This window comes from Phalacrocorax carbo, chromosome 7 (assembly GCF_963921805.1).
Source record: "Phalacrocorax carbo chromosome 7, bPhaCar2.1, whole genome shotgun sequence".
In the NCBI taxonomy this organism is placed as follows: Eukaryota; Metazoa; Chordata; class Aves; order Suliformes; family Phalacrocoracidae; genus Phalacrocorax; species Phalacrocorax carbo.
The window spans coordinates 40,435,423-40,452,438 of NC_087519.1; the positions used below are offsets into that span (position 1 = coordinate 40,435,423).

General features: G+C 43.1%; 1 protein-coding gene across 5 annotated transcripts; it reads right to left on the reverse strand.

Moving 5' to 3' along the window:
* Positions 1 to 1,846: 1,846 nt before the first annotated feature.
* PPP1R2 (protein phosphatase 1 regulatory inhibitor subunit 2) lies at positions 1,847 to 14,715 on the reverse strand. 5 transcript variants are annotated; one of them, XR_010373880.1, is made up of 8 exons: positions 14,518 to 14,715; positions 9,973 to 10,080; positions 9,428 to 9,508; positions 9,025 to 9,128; positions 7,730 to 7,912; positions 6,276 to 6,399; positions 4,667 to 4,717; positions 1,847 to 3,291 (listed from the first exon to the last, which is right to left on the reverse strand). XR_010373880.1 is itself a non-coding variant. In XM_064457623.1 (8 exons), exons 1-7 carry the CDS (start codon positions 14,676 to 14,678, stop codon positions 4,713 to 4,715), a joined length of 798 nt encoding a protein of 265 aa, XP_064313693.1. In that variant the 5' UTR covers positions 14,679 to 14,715; the 3' UTR covers positions 1,847 to 3,291; positions 4,667 to 4,712. The 5 variants fall into 5 exon arrangements, 4 of the variants coding, with proteins under 4 accessions (XP_064313693.1, XP_064313696.1, XP_064313695.1 ...); XM_064457623.1 differs by having other exon boundaries at positions 6,276 to 6,431; XM_064457626.1 differs by lacking the exon at positions 6,276 to 6,399 and having other exon boundaries at positions 14,518 to 14,713.
* Positions 14,716 to 17,016: the final 2,301 nt, after the last annotated feature.

A 17,016-nucleotide genomic window follows, 5' to 3' on the forward strand; every position in this document is an offset into this window, starting at 1 on the left:
ACTTTGAGGACTTAAACCTGTGCAAGAAGTTTCGCAATTATGATGCTGTGGAGCTCAATGTCCACATTAGTAAGGGCTGCCTGTCTTCTATTTCTTCTTTACACCGCTCTTTACTGTATGAATGAGCCTTTACCATATGCACCCCAAGATGAAGACATGCATGCAAGCCAAGTCCCTACCACATGTAAAAAGAGAAAAGGCATTTCTTCCCTTGCTCCCATTCAGCAGGGAAGTGTATTTCCAGAATAGAAGGAAATCAGACACCCCTTTGTAAAAGAAGCTATATAGAGCATATGTAGTTACAGCAAAGCAAACTTGCATATTTTAGCTTTTAAAATGCATGAAGGTGTAAGCCTGGATAAAATCAAGTAAACCAACCTTTCAGTCAAAAGCAGCGTCAGCTACATTGGGCTGCACACCATCAGGCGAGTGAGATGAAGCAGCACAAACAGAATTTTTGCTAGCACTGAAGAGGAAAACAAAACCTTTAATAAAACACATAACTAAAACCAGTACAAGTCCCAAAATGGCATCTAACTAAAACTTGGAGGCTTGGTGGCATGGAAGAAGGAATATCACCCAGACAGCTCAAAATCATCTAACTGATGAAGGGACCATTCTAAGGTTCATTAAAAACCATCTTCATGCATTTACATACACCGTACTTCCCTCAAAGCAACATACCCATTTCATCCAGGATTTTGGAAGCCATTGCAAGAAAGCATTTTACTGGAAGTTAGCAGAGTTATTGGTTTGGTTTTTCTGGGTTGGTTTTTTTTGTGTGTTTTTTTGTTGTTTTGGGTTTTGTGTTTGTTCTTTTTAAACAAAATGCTTTGTAGGCATTGCAGGCTACAAAATAGGCCCAGTGAGCACCAAAATGAGAATCGGGTCTTGGACACAGAAAGCGTGGGGGTAAGGATGGCAGGGCATCAGCTCATATAAGAGCTGCTTCTGATGGAGTCACTGTCCCTGGAGGTATTTAAGCACCACATCTAGGTGTCTTTTAGGGACATGGTTTAGTGCTGGGCTTGGCAGCGTGAGGGTAACAGTTGGACTTGATGATCTTAAAGGTCTTTTCCAACCTAAACAAGTCTACGATTCTATAATTGAGGGTACAAAGAACCTTATCACAAAGTACGAGTAGTCTGTTTTACAGTGCTGCAGAAGGCATCTATGTTACCCATACACCTTGGTCCAATCTTGACCCGTTCGTGCTCCAGTCTGAAAGTAACGCAGCTTCACCAAGTGCTGCCGCACTCTCAGCGGGACTCAACTGCCCTAGCCAGGGCAGACCAGGCCATCAGCTGGTCAGTTTGAAATACAGGCCCGTGCAGACATTCCAGCAGTGTGAACCCTGCAAGCTGGTATATAAAGGGTGCAAAATCTAAGTTTTGAAACCCTATTCTTGGGAGTCAAATTTAAAGCTATAGTAAGTGACTGTAGGAGTCAGAAGTATCTAAATGCTTATTATTTGCCCCTGTTTTGTAGAAGCAACCATGTTTGATACAAGAAGAAACAGTGTTCTCCATATTGAAAAATTAGCGTCACCACACTGCACTGAATCAAAAGGGCAACTCTTTCTGTGAAAAGATGCTATTAATCCTGATTCAGGCCCTTAGAAGACTAAACATCCCACAACTGACAACCCTGTCACCTACTAAGGAGAGGAAGTAGTTCGGAAAGGCACACTGCAACACCCAGTTAGCACAAGTCACAGGTATCTTTGGCAATGCATCCATTCTAATGAACTATTCCTGTATAAATCTTTCAAAGGACAGCAACCTATTGCCTTGTTCACTCTCAGTCTCTCTGGGATTTCATTAAAGTTCACACCTGAGAATGCATATAACTGGAAAATAACTTTCATTCCTTTATTCAAACTTCACATATACAGTGGACAAAAAGACATTTTAAAATAGATCCATATAATTATATGGATTTTTGCAACATATCAAATTCAGATCAAAGTTAAGATATACACTGTATTCTATAACCGAGCTAAAGCTTAAGTGTATACTTCATTTGTGTAGTAAAACCAGGAACAACTCTGAATACTGGAACATTCACCAGTCAAGTTCCACCGAGTGAGAAGTTGTTTACAGCAACTTGGAGGTTCAGAATCCCTCTTTATAGGGGCTATACAACCACACCATAAGCAAGGATTTGAATTAGGCAGTCTCCCTTCTATTCTTCCAAACAGCCTTCATTTTACAAAAGCAGCTACTGTAACATGCAATAGATACAGGAAGGTTCAGACCAGTGGTTTTCAGTATGCAGGTTACCAACCCCAAATGAGTAGGAGATCATCAGCAGTTATCTTTATAAAAGAACAGCCAGAGCCTAAACTCCGCTTTATCTTCCCAGTCCGGATGTGGATTTGCTCACAGGTGGGTGTTTTTCCTCAGGTAGCACAAGCACTCTTCATGCAACTGAAAGGACCAAAAGTTTGAAACAAGAGCCAGCAGAGCGACGGTGGATGTGGTTTTAAGAGAAAAGTTGGAGGGAATTTCCACTTCTCACGGTAAGCCAAAGAGAGCTCCACAAAACCCAGTCCCGATGGAAGAGAGAATGACAGTTAAATGCAAAGTTCAAGTTAGCACATTTTCAGTGTAAAACATTCCCTCCACCAGACATCAATACTGCCTTAGTCAGAAGCTAACGACTGATTCCAGACACCACTCTTAAAAAATAATACAGCTCTTCTTGGAAAGACTGGGAAAGTACAGGTAAAAACGTACTGAAATCTAGATTAACAGGTCAACATTTTACAAAAAAGTTGTAAGACTTAAATAATCCCTTTTTAAACTGCTTAACACATCTGATAAATAGCTTGCATGTCAATGTGATATATGCCGTACCGTTTGGCTCTTGAATCCCAAACCTTTCCATAACAGATACACCTATAACACTGTCAAATAAATAGTGAAAAACCAAAAGATACTGTCTGTTTTAAAGCATGAAGAGTAACGGTACATTACGCAAGATAATCAGCATTATACATACAGGGAATGCCATTCTGGTTGAACAGATTATGAAGCAGTATTCTCCATGAAATACTAGGCACAAGAATAAATCAATTAGACAGGTTTTTCTGCCTAATGGACAAGTCTAAAATTAACATTCTTGGCAATAAAACATTGTAGCTGATATGCTTCTCGGTATTTAAGAGCCTTAATTGCAAAAATCATGAAGCGATGTTTATATTTGTGTCTTTGACAAGCAGTTACAGTTCTGGACAGATTTCTTCTATGCTGTGTGCTCTACTTTCCAGCTGGTCACGAGAGGCATGTGCTGCATAAGAAAGATTACAAAAAAATTGGTAATTTTTCGCACTCATTGAATATTTTCAAAACACACACAAAAAATCCTCCTGAAATCATCTTTGCTTCTCCAAAGGTAATGTTTGCTAACCCCTTTTAGCAACCTAGAAGCTTTTAAGTTTGAGAGTGCAGAAACTTCCAAAATAGTTATTCCACTCATGTTTTGAAGAAATAGCTAACACCGCTTCAGCACACCAAGCACTGAACGCTCACCACCCCTGGAACTGGCAGGATTTAACCCAGGAGTTAAGAGAGATCAATTTGCAGAACTAACATACGAGGTTCCTGAAACTAAAGCATAGTACATTTTAGGTCAAATTTCAATTCCAGATGAGACACACTAGAACAAAACAAGTGTATAAATGAAGGAGTGCAGTCTAATGTGTTTTTCAGAAAGTCATTAAACTCATTGTTTTGAGCCAAAGAACAGCAATAAATTAGGGAAAGCTCCTTCTCATTAGTATTTTTCATATGAAAAAGCTCACTCTATATATATATATACACACACACACACACACGTGTGTATATATATGCGCACCTGAAAATTCAGCAGCATAATGCAAAGATCAGAGAAAACCACATCCAAATGATGACAGTCTTTAAAAAAGGCCAGGTAGGCTTCAGCACAAGTTAGACTTGGTAACAAGTGCAGTTTAACAAGTGAATAGGACAGCTAACAAGCACAACTAATTTGTGTATGCTCCCAGCCTTCTCACTTACACCATCTTTAGGGTGACACTCACCACTGTTAAGAAAACACAGTGTATTCTGTGTCTACCAAAGGCCAGAAGAGCACAGCCAATCAGCTGACAGCTAAGCTTACCAGCAGCGTCTGAGCAGGGTTATCATAGCAATGAATACTAAATGAACCGTAAGGAAAGAACAATAGTTCTACTGCTGGTCAACTGAATTGCTAGAGATCACACCCTTCTATGTGATACTTTTGTGTCGCAGAAGTAAAGACAGGTCTGCATTGACATCATCATGCTTAAATCTAGCTACATCAGTAATCTTTCCTTCAGTGATTCCAAAGAGAATTTTAAAGGAAAAGTGTTTGAAGAGAGGAACAAAGGTCACTATTTTGCTGGCAAAGTCTATTTATGTCATTCATGGAGTCAAAGAAATAGCCAGAGAAATTCCAGAGAAGCTGAAATGCTGAAGCAAGTAATCCTAATGCAGTCTATTACAATTTGAACTTTCTTTTCCACCAAAAAGCTTGGCTGCTAGAATCCATATACATGGGATAAGTTACAGGTACCTGGGGCAAGAAAGGAATGACCCATCCACTTAAAACACTTGGTAGCCCACGACAAAGACTGGGGCAAAAATAAACAAACAGTTCTCACCATCGCTGACTGGGCTCGCCATTTTCATTTCAATCAGCAAGAAATCTCAGTCTGTAACCAAGAAGCGCAACTCATTAGCAGAGCTGGTGGCATCTGACAGAAGCCTTCTTAAAAACCTGTCCCAAGCCTTTAGCCCCTTCTTCAAAAGGAGAGTGTAGAGATTAATAGAGTATTGTTAGTTTTGCTCAAATACAAACCAGACAGGATTAGAGGGTAGAAAGGAGCATCAGGTAAGAGAAGCACAGAACCTTTAATGGATCTTCACGGACAAAAAAAAATTCCAAGTGAGAAGAGGGTCTCAACTGGCCTGAAAATGAACCCAGGAGCCAGTGAAGCCCTAGAGTCACGACAGACCAGTAAGAAATGCCTCTTATGTCACATCTTTACCTGGAACGATCATCAGTACTATAGAAGTCATGTTATTCCACTGGAATGAAAAGACACTGCATGCCAGCTCTCACTCACATAAGTTGACAGTCTCAGACATAATAGGTGAGTGGTAGGCACATCACCAGATGATCTCCCTAACTTCAGAAAAACTGAAGTGGAATGGAAGAAGTTATCAAAAATGTAGCTACAATACAAAATGCAGAAACCCCCCCAGACACTTCCTTTGCAGTTAAAAGCAAGCATCAGAGCTGTTAGTCGGTTTAACAGAAGGAAGCCAAAATAAGCCCTCATAAAAATCAGCTCCTGCATCACCCAATATACTGAGTAAAGGAAACCCTCCTTTTCTCCTCTATAAGCAAGCACTTTAAAATACAGCAATTTTAAGTCAAAGAGCTCTTCTAAAGCTATCCAGATGAATAATCTTTCCACACACTTACAGTCCTAACAGGGGAATCTCAGAAACAAGAATATTAATAGCATTCTGATTCACTTCCATGAAGGAAATAACCAAATTCAAATACTGTGTTAAATACCCAATCACTTAATATATCCAAAAGCATGACATGACCAAAAGCACAGACTACTAAAAAACCCATGGAGGGAGTGCTCAAACCAGCTATTTGAGAAGCAATAGCTCTAATACCTGTTTAATTAACATTTATGAGTAAGGAAATTATTCTGTGCCCACGGAATACAGATGAGAGGGTGCTAAAGAGATGTAATCTCAAAAAAGTTATTTCAGTAAAACTTTGACATTAACACAGCTATGGTGCTGAACATTTATCACCTCAATGCAAGAATTTCTTAGAATGTGGGCAGTGGCAGAAGACAGAGAGGATAATGAACAGTTTTGTCCATACTCCATCATCCTCTGACCAACCCTGCCACAAAGAATCACACATGGTCAGTCTGAGAGCATTCAATTCACCAGCTGCTACAAAAGTGAGACCAGTACTTAACCTCAGAAGATCTGATCAAGTACAGAAACCAAAAGCTATGATAGTTGATGCAGAGATTAGGAAATAATGAAACATCAAGGTTTGTTAAGCAGAATGATACAAAATAAAAATGAAGAACTGAGAACTACGTCAAGTTAATAGAAAGTATTTCTATATGCCATGGTGTGGAGGGAAACCAGTTAGTTAATGGGTTGATTAACTGGCAAACAGTTACATTTATGAAATCTATTGGCCATGAACAGTCTGAAATTGATAATTACCAGTTGTGGCTCTGAAGCTGGTTATGAGGCAAGGTGGAATGGACTTCAACAATAGAGATGGAAAAATGCTGCAAAGGTGTGCCTTCTTTCCACTGGAGAATGCAGCTGGGGAGCGGAGTTGCCTCTGTTTTACAGCAGAGTGCAGAGAGATGGCAGCTTCAAGCCATGGAGAAAGGTCATAAGGTTGCCTATTGGAGCCCTCCTTTCCCCTGGAGAGTGAAGTTCTAGTAAATAGCCATTATAAGGCATACAGTAAGTTACTGGATAAAGTCAGTCCATTAACGGGTCTCAGACACATACCAAATGACCCTTTTGGAACAATTACGAAGGCATTAGTCCTCCTGTAATAAATAATGGGACTAAAATGTGCAATCCACAGAACTTAAAAACATGGAACTTTGCAAATCACCTTTTTACTGTGTGGAATGTAAACTAATTTTAGAAGAGTTCCTAGTTCACATGGCTGTGAAAGGCAAATGTGAACCAAGTTAAACCCATGCAGCATCTTCCCAAGTCTGCAGATTGTGCTAGCATCTCATAGATTTGCCAAGCAACAGATGAATGAGGCTTACAGACTTTACTGCCACTAGTCTCACGAGCAACAGATGTCTATTTTTTTAATGCCAAAAACTTGTTCAAAGTGTTGTTACACACAGAGGTGGGTAGCAAACAGCTATAACTATTCACCAGAAGGCCACCACAAAAATCGAAGACTTTTATTACACAGTTGACCCTTTTCACCCAGAGAGAAGCTTGAAGATGAAAGAGAAAGTGTCAGCCTCCATGGTTTTAGAGTTTCCTGCCAAGAGACAGCCCTGAAGCAGGTTCCAGAAACAGCTCCTAGCTAAAAATCCCAGCCCTTCTTCCAGCAGCTGCACTAAAAGCAAAGCTGAGAGACTTAACCCATACTATAGAAATGAACATTACTGCTTAAGGACAAGTGCATACTGAAGTCCTAACAGCAGCTTTACATTACAGTAAGACAGGCAGAAGTTCTTAGGAAGTTAGATACACTCCTCTCAACAGGGAGGAAGCATTCATACCAGTTTCCCATTGCTGGCTAGAGGATGGTTTGGGAGCAGAATGGGAACTGAACCACAACATCAGGCCAGGCTCTCCCATGTGGCCACAGCTTTAAGTGTTCTGTACAAGACAGCTCTTCCTTTAAAAAAGATGCTGGCAACTTCACTACTGCTGGGGAAATAGTATGAAGCAGAGGTGTTTGCTTTTCTGTTATGTCACAAACAAAAACCCACACACTTAATTAGCAATACTGATGGTTTTGGTACCATGCTACAAATCTAACTATCAAGATAGCATGCACTATTGCACACTGAGCGGTACATATGTACTGTACCCTTTCTATTCATCCTCACACTTGACCGTATTCCTTTCCCAACAGCTGAAAGGACCACCAGTACTTAAACATGCTTTTTGATTAATCAGTAGCTTACCATGTTCAGTAGCTTCTGTATTCATTGTTTCTACACCTGCAGCATCGTGCATCTCTTCATCCTCATCATCGTCGTCCTCCTCTTCACCATGTAGTTCTTTTGCAATGAGCTGTCTTGCCAGTTTGATGTTTCGTCCTTCATTGTAGTGCATTTTTCTCTTCATTTCAAACTGCTTCTTTTTCTCTGTGGACAAACAAATGCAAATATTTTATTTCTTCCCTTTTTAAAAGGAAAAAAGAAACCCAGTTTATTTCCTCTTCAGAGAGGAACTAGCTGCTTCCTAGGTCAAATTTATTCCTAGCTTGAAAGTCCATTGGTTATATGGTCAAGCAATCACTGAATTAAAATTATTTTCTTCAAGTAGTGTAGTTTTCTTTTAAATGAGTCTGACTTACAAAAGGGCTAGCAATCGATGGACTGGAATGGCTGAAGCACTATTTTAAAAGAACCTGTCTCCAACTAAGCGCCTGAAGCCTAACTTTGCTCCATATATTAAACATTAGCAGGTCTAGCAGTAACACATTATAATTAAATTCAGTTTTGCTTATTGGCAGCCCCAACACTGTTTTTCAATTCCTTTAGGATAGTAAGGTTACATGCTCAAAGTTGGGGCCAGGAAAGATGAGAAGCAATAGCTAGATAACACAAGCCTGAAACCTTAGAAGTATTATTGTTTGGCTGCTTCCTCAAAATATTCTAGGCCAAGCTAACACAAAATATCATCTCTGCTGAAGAAGCATGAGGAAATTTACTTAAGAATAAATGTAGATATCCTGCTGGATCCATCTACCAGTTGCTTTGAAAAAAACAGAAATACTATCTGTATGTTTGCAAGAAATCAGTAGCATCTTAATTGCAGCGGTACTCATCAAATTGTTAAGTCTACCTGAAATATGTTCAGATTAAGAAGTACTCCCTCTCCCCAAAACCAGAAGAGTTTCTTATTTGAGCTGTCTAGGTTTAAGAGTAATTCCAAAACCTTAACCTTGTATACAAGGGGTCAGCCAGTAACAGCAAATTCCTGTTTGTATGTAGATCCCAAACCGAACAGTCCAAATTACAAACAAACAGCATATTTGTCCAACCTTTTGCTTACCCTTCAAAGACCATTTATCTCCATTTTCAAATAACAACATTTTTCTGTTATAGAGCACTTTTTCTTCCCAAATATTTCTTAGTGATAATCTGAAATTATTTGTAGGAAAAAAAACCACCACCAAAACAAAACCAAAACCAACCCCACCCCCCACCCCCCCAAAAAAAAAAACACCCCAAAGAAAACAACTTATGCTTACCTCGTTCTTCAGGTGTTAGTTCTTCATCCTCTTCCTCCTCCTCACTGCTTTCCTCTTGCTGTGCTATAATCTTCGGTCCTTTGCCTTCAGCTGCAGCTGCCAGTCTACATAAAACATGCAATACAAAATGCTGAAGCAGCAAGTTTTTCACTACTTAAATTACAAGACATTTCAGAACAGTCATACAAACTGCTTTGTTCATTCTTTTTGCCATATTTATGTGTACTGACAACCTGCAAGAGGTTTAAAGTACCAGTGGCACTATCAAACACCGAGAACTACGTAATTTGACAATAGCAGAAGTTTGACTTCTAGAGAAACCAGCAATTCCCATAATGAAAAACTACTCCAGGGAAGAGAAAATTATCTTAACCTTTAGTCAGTTTTCTATGACAATACTTACTTTTTACTCAACACATCTGCTCTTAAGGGCTCATTTGATTCTGAATCACTCACTGCATCCTCATCATCTTCTCCTACCATGCTTGGAAGGCAAACAAAGAAGATAGCCTTTATCAATAATCTGCTGATTAAAATTTGCTCAATCAAACAGTAAAAACCTTACAACACTCCATTAAAAGACTCCTTTAATACTTTAAAAACTTTCCAAATCTAATCTAAATATTACTATGAATGACAACTTTACATTCTAGTATGCAGATGTTAGCTGAAAAAAACCCAGGACAAGTCAGACTTATTCCATTTAAAGCTTAAAAAAGACTACTAGACATAAACCTTCTAAAAATCGACTTTCAGCAGTTCTCCTCAATAGCTATAAGCATTTATTACAAGCTTTGTAAATCTGAGTATGTTGCATATATCCAGTAGGCCTGCACAGTCTGTCAGGCAATCAGCTACAGTAAATACTGCAAGGTCCGCAAAGTCAATTTTGCTGTAAAACTATTATGTCACCTGGCATCATTTAGGACAGCAGTTTTGCAAGCCTACCTGTGATAAGGCGTACTTGGCTCATCTATTTTCATCAAGCCATAATCTTTTCCTGCTGGGTGGTATGTAGCTATGATGTTCATTTCATCCCACTTCTGGGATTTTTTACTGAAATAAGAAAACAAAGGCATGTCTTCTTATAACAATTGGCCACTGAAAAGGAATGTTAGAATTTCTTTTGACCTCTATTAAATACTATGAACATGCCTGTGTGTCATGACAATATACTTTGTGCAAAGTATAGCTATTAAATACTGTTCTATACGTACTTTAAGTCAGGACAAATTATCAATGCAACCTAATTTCCCTAACAATTCACAATAGCTAAATAAACTCAGTGATCTATCAATGTATTCTTATTCATATACACACATATATTTTCTTAAGAGACTACTGGTCTTGTTCCATCACTGTCCCATTAACTCTTTGCTCTTGTTACAAGTTACTGTAAAATCATTCTTCCTCTTATTACAACCCACAACACTTCAACAAAACCAAATAACTTCCACCTCACCTCTGCTCAGCGAGCTGCTCTGATTATTAGTGAAACTGTTGCATAAACAATACCAACCAACAAATAACTTCCTGCAGTAAAGTAAATAGCACTGAACCATCTGGTTATTGCTACTGCTTTTTGTCATCCTGAAGCGGAATCATAAAACAGAACTGATTTGCTGCTGTAATTAAGTCGAGGGATTTCATGTTTTACACAGACAGGCATCAGAGATGTTACCTTATTTAGAATTTCCTCAGTTAGTCAGAGAATGCACCACTTTATGTATATTTGCGGAAATAAAAGTCTACTCTGACAAAATGTACAAGCCACAAGGAAGGCAACCCCTCCGCTGATCTAGAAGCCACCGAAATGTTTAATCAAGAGAACCTACCAGGTTCCACATTTTCCCCGAAAAGGTTATTGCAATTTTCATACAACATGGTCTTTCCTTCAGGCTAAACCAAGAAATTTAGTTTTAGAATAGTAAAGTAATTCCAGTATTTAATATTACCTTATGCATTAACGTACTCCTGAAGTGTTGCAAATTATTATTTGAGGAAGCAAACATGACACGGCTTTGTTGGTTTTTGTTTGGTTTGGGGAAGGGGGGAAGCAGTTGGCTAGAAGACTTGATCTTAACTACTCTTATTTAAACACTGACTGTTACAGTAACAAATTACTCGATTTGAAAAACATGTTCAGTCTCAATAATACAAGTGCTCTTGAGCAGAATGCTATCTGTAAAACAGCACTGATAAAGCAAAATTCCAAGCACAAATTAAATTTTACATTATGGAGAGCACTGCATAATACAACGGACAAAAACTAAAGCGATGAAAAAGTAGATGCAACAGTTAATGCTGAATCCTACATGCCACAGACTTACGCTCCAGAAATGAATACAAATTAAGTGAGCTTAATCCCTTAGCATACAGTAACCAATGCCAAGCTCTCATGTTTGAGGTTCAGGATTCATTTAATCATTTTGTTCGAATTGCAACACAAGAGTTGCAACCTAAGAGGACAACACGTGAGTCAGATTGCCTGCTCTGGCAGGGTGGAGAGTCATGAGCTTCAAGATGACAAAGCAAGGGCTCTGGTCTAGGAATGCCAGTTATTCAAACCTGTCTATTTGGGAGCTGAAAAATCACCAGTTAAATATCAGCTAAACACCTGCTTAAAGTGCATCTATGACTAACGTAAGATGACTATACGGTTACATAGTGAGCGTGTGAGAATTTTTACCAGCCATAGCAGTCAAACAATGGTATGCAGACCCTGTAAAGAGACAGAGCTTAGTTGACGAGGAAGTATGACAGATGCTCTGCGTTCACAAATGCATCACGTGTTTCGTGTTCACCGCACTTGCCCAGAGCACATCAAGGTTTGTTGCCTGGGCTCACAACTCAACATCTAATAATAATACTGGCAACGTTAGGAGAGTCTCTGGCATACACTGCTCTTGAAATTGGGCAGCCCACAGCTGGCAATTCAGTAGCTTACCAATACAAGACTGAGGAAGATTTTAGTGGTTTAGTTTTTCACACTAATTTCTTTAAACTTAGATACCAACGTTAAAAGCCTCGGCTGCGGAACACCTCCCAAAGCAGAATTTAAAATTCAGCTAGGAAAAAAATTATCGTTAGTGGCAAACAAACAAACCTGTCATTTTACCCCTCCATGTAAAAAGCCATCACAGGAAGGTGACTAAGTGCTCTAAAAACACGCACCTCCCTTGATTGTCTCTGGTTTAGCATGCTTAGGCATGCCTGCGCAGCATAACGTTAATGGCAGAGCTTAGGACCATCACAGGAAGCATTTTCCTGTGATGGTCCTGACACCCCTTCAGACACAGAAACATGAAATCTAATCTTCCTTAGGAAAATCAGATTTGAAAAATCTCAGAAGTGCTCATTTGTATTCTCTCCGATCTTTACATATATCATTTAATTTTGAGACAACACCTTGGCAAGTGAGAAGTTTTTACAGCAACGTTACACAGAGGAACACCTCTCACACCTCACTTGCTCCTAGCATAGCAGACGCTTCTCTCGCCTGCTCCAACGCAGCTGTTTTTACACACACACACTTACGTATCTACTTTGTAAAATGCCAGATCAAATAGTTTGCAGGCTCTTACAGGAGCCTTAAGACAAAAAATACCGTAGACCAGGAATGCCAAGAACGTATCTACCTAATATATATAATGTATATGTAATATGGTATAAACCATGATCTCAGCTCTTAGGACGCAGTTCCAGTGGTGCCCCAATTTCATGAGCTTCCCCCTTGCATCTTATTTTCAGTAGGGAAGTATTACAAAGAATTTTATCATCACTAACAGCAGTGCAAGGTCAATAATGATGCAAATACATGAGAGCTCTAACTGAACACAGCGCTTTGAAAGATGACAGCTGACACAATGAGCTCTTTCATCTGCAGCTATTTTTAAAGGTATTCAGATCTGAATTTCAATATTAGAAATAAGTAGAGAGGCTGCTGACAGAGGTGCACAAAGAAAACAGATACCTTAAAACTAATTTTTGATCTCCAAAGAAAAAAATCACAGCTGTATGGCTTATCATTCTTTTAAGTACAAAATTGTTCTTCTGAAGTCAGAAATAACACTGATTTAAACTGTTGGCAACCAAAATTAATACCTGCACACAAATCAGCTTTAAATGCCATATACTAATCTCCCCAGAAAATCTCCTAATGCAGCCTGCCAGGTTTAGCCAATATCCTTTACTTTGCAAGGCAATTTCAGAATTAATCTAACTGGCTTTATTGACTCACATTGGTAAACAGGACATAGAAGCTAGACTCCTGCCCACTTACCTGCTTTGCAAGAGACTGCTGTGTACTATAACCAATACGCCATATACTCAGCTCATCAGTTTGTACTCTAATTTATGATCATTCATCAAGACGGTACAAAAGAGACTGTAGAAAATGAAACAGAGGCTACCAACAGCCAGTTTTACTTTATGTCTGGTGTGGCAGTGAACACCTTGTGCTATATTATATTAAAACTAAAGACCAGGAAAAAAAAAGGTAATATTTGTGTAGCATACTGCTAGTCATATTCACCTCCTTCAAAAACTTCATCTCGTTCCTTCAGTTGCAGTAATGTCCCCCTGGAAAGCAGGGGCAGCTAACACAGGCAACGCAGCAAACCAAAAACTTTGTTCTTACCTCACTGACTTTAGACTATATTCATGACTTAACTAGGCAAAGAGGACAGGAATGTTACCATAATACAGAAAAAAAAATCACATCAATTTTATTTTATCATTATTTCTCTCCGTGCAAGACTGAGGTCCCAAATGAAAAACCTGTCAAAAGCAATTTTAGAAATGTAGAGTTTGGGTCAGATCCTGGCCATCACAATGCAATGGAGTCTCGGAGCAGCACTGGGCCGTGCAAACTGGGTGCTAACATGAAAAGTGCTGGAATCCTTCCTGGTCAAGGGCAGCTGCTGGCCAGGTAAATCCCACTTCTTGCATAGTTGGACTAACTCAGCATGTTACAGTTAAAGCAAGATTTTCTTGTAATTCAAACGACGTGGCCAATGCACGTTCTCAAGCATGAAATCATTACAGGTGAATCTTGCACAACCCAGAACACGTTTTACTTATGTTTCAACCCAGGAGAGGTTCTCTCCTCGGCGCACGCTTCTGGTTACAGGGAAATAAGGGACCTTTGAAAAGACTGAGAATCAACCTCCCACGACGAAGCCTATTTCCCGAACTGCGAACTAGCCCCGTACCCACTACAAAACCTTTCAGAGGGAGCATTTCAAGACAATACTGCTTCTGCTAACGCTTCATAGGCAACAAAGAGCCACACCGGCGCTCCCAGCCGCCGCCCCGCGCCCCGGTCCGAGCCAGGACGGCGGCGGCTCCCCGGCGCCCCTCGCCCGGGCCTCTCCCGACACGGCAGGCAGGGCGGCTGGGTGCCGCTGGGCCCGAGGGGAAGCCAGGCCAGGCCCGCCGCCGCCTCCTCACCGCCTCGCCTCCGCCAGGACCCTGCCGGGGCGCGGCCCTCACCCGTGCTCATCCTCGTCGCGGGCCGGGCTGGCCCGCCGCGCCCCGGGGGCCGCTCCCCCCGCCGATAACTTGCCGCCGCCCTTCTTCAGGATGCCCTTGATGGGCCCGCCGCGCCCCGCCGCGCCCGACGCCGAGGCGGCCGGCACCGAGGGCGCCTCCATCGCCGCGCCGCCCTCCCGCCCGCTTCCGGCCTCCGCCACCGCCCCGCCGCGCCTCAGCCCGTCCCGCCGCCGCCGCGCCCCCTGGCGGCCGGCGGACCGCCACCCCCTCGGCCGCCGTGCGCGTGCGCGTCCGCGGTGGCACCGCCCCGCTCGGGGCGGGCGCCCTTACACGCGGCGGGGGTGGGCGTGGGCGGTTCTGCGCGCCGCGGGGGCTTCGGGCACACCCGGGGGTGGGCGAGCCTTGCGCACGTGTGGCACTCGGCGCCCGCGTGAGGCTCTTGCACACGCGTGGCCTCCAGCACGCGTGCCGTTGTACCGGGGCTGTTTGCTGGCACACGGAGGCAGGCGTGACCGGTTTGTGTGCGCGGTTTCCCGCAGGAAAGGCCGCCGCTGCCCCCCGCAGCCCCGCGCGGGGTGCCCCCGCGTCCCCTCTGCCGCGACGCGGAGGTGCTGTGGCTGCTGTGGGGTGCCCTGGCACTGCAGCGTGGGCAGAACAGCCCGGGCTTGTCACGGGGTTCCGTGACAGGAGAAAGGAGGCAGCGTGGTGTCCAGAGGGCTCAGACGGCGCGGCTTTCTGCCGCTGAGCAAAGCGCCCCCGTCTCAGCAGGACCTGCAGATCCCTCAGCAAGGTCGCTGGTGATACCCAGCTGGGAGGAGCGGCTGATACGCCGGGAGGCTGGGCTGCCACCCAGCGAGACCTGGACAGGCTGGAGAGCTGGGCCGAGGGGAACCTCCTGAAATTCAACAAAAGCAACTGCAAGGTCCTGCACCTGGGCAGGAACAACCCCACGCACCAGTACAGGCTGGGGGCTGAGCTACTGGAAAGCGGCTCTGTTGAGAAGGAACCTGGGAGTGCTGGGGGACAGCAAGCTGACCACGAGCCAGCACCGTGCCCTTGGGGCCAAGAAGGCCAACAATATCCTGGGCTGCATTGAAAGGAATGTGGCCAGCAGGCCGAGAGAGGTTATCCTCCCCCTCTACTCTGCCCTAGTGAGGCCATATTTGGAGCACTGTGTCCAGTTCTGGGCCCACCAGTTTAAGAAGGATGTGGAACTGCTTGAGCAAGTCCAGCAGAGAGCTACCAAGATGATCAGGGGACTGGAACATCTGCCTTATGAGGAAAGGCTGAGAGACCTGGGTTTGTTCAGCCTAGACAAGAGAAGTCTGAGGGGAGATCTTGTGAATACTTATAAATATCTAAAGGGTGGATGTCAAGAGGATGGGGCTGGACTCTTTTCAGTGGTGCCCAATGACAGGCCAAGGGGCAATGGGCACAAGCTGGAACATGGGAAGTTCCACATATACATGAGAAAAAACTCCTTTCCCGTGAGGGTGCCAGAGCAGTGGAAGAGGCTGCCCAGGGAGGCTGTGGAGTCCCTTCCCTGGAGACATTTAAAACCTAATTGGATGCATTCCTGTGCCCCCTGCTCTGGGTGTGCCTGCTCAAGCAGGGGGTTGGACAAGATGACCTCCAGAGGTTCTTTCCAACCCCTACCGTTCTGTGATTCTGTGATCCCGGTCCCTGGCCAGATCCAGGGGCGGGGGCAGCTGGCATGGCCACCCTGCCATGGGCTGGCAGCACAGCTGTGAGGGCCTGTGGACTACAGCATCACCATCCATATTAGGAAGAAAATAGGAACCTGATGAAGCAGTGATGAAATTATCTACCCCAAAAACCTGACACCTGGGAGCCACCATGCAGCTGTCAGCATGCTGGCGTGTCCTCCATCAGCCTTATGGCCTGAGGATGCGGGTGGGGTATTTAATTTTGTGTCACAGGAACTGTGGCATTAGGATTTAAAAGTTTTAAAGAGCTAATGGCTTAAACATGGCAATTGTTTTGATCCCTGCATCGAGGCCTCCCTCCCATCTCCGCTTCCTCTGGTAAAGATTAGCAAAATGCTGGCTCCCTGCCCAGCTCCTGTAGCCCTCCCAGGGCAAGGAAGTGCTTTGCTGCATACCCACACTAACCGGGGTCCCACCACAGTAAGTGTAGAACATTTCCTGCAGGTTTACAGTATTCTACATCCACATCAATGTCATGTCAATAAAAGCAGCAGGAGATGGGGGCACCACCAGCCAAAGCCATGGTGTGGGTTTGCCGGCACGGCTCAGACGATGGGGAAAGCCCACACATCCGACCCCAGACAGCTGGAAGGCCCTTCAGGCTCCTGGAGCAAACCATTCAACTTTAGAGATGGTTGCTCATGTTGCATTGCATTTTTGCTCTCGCAGTGCTGTGGCCTCAGCAAAGGGGCAGATCCTGCATGTCGTGCCGCCCCCAGCCTGCTCAAAAAGGTCATGCAGCTTGGAAGGTACAGAAGCCCTGAAGCAGATA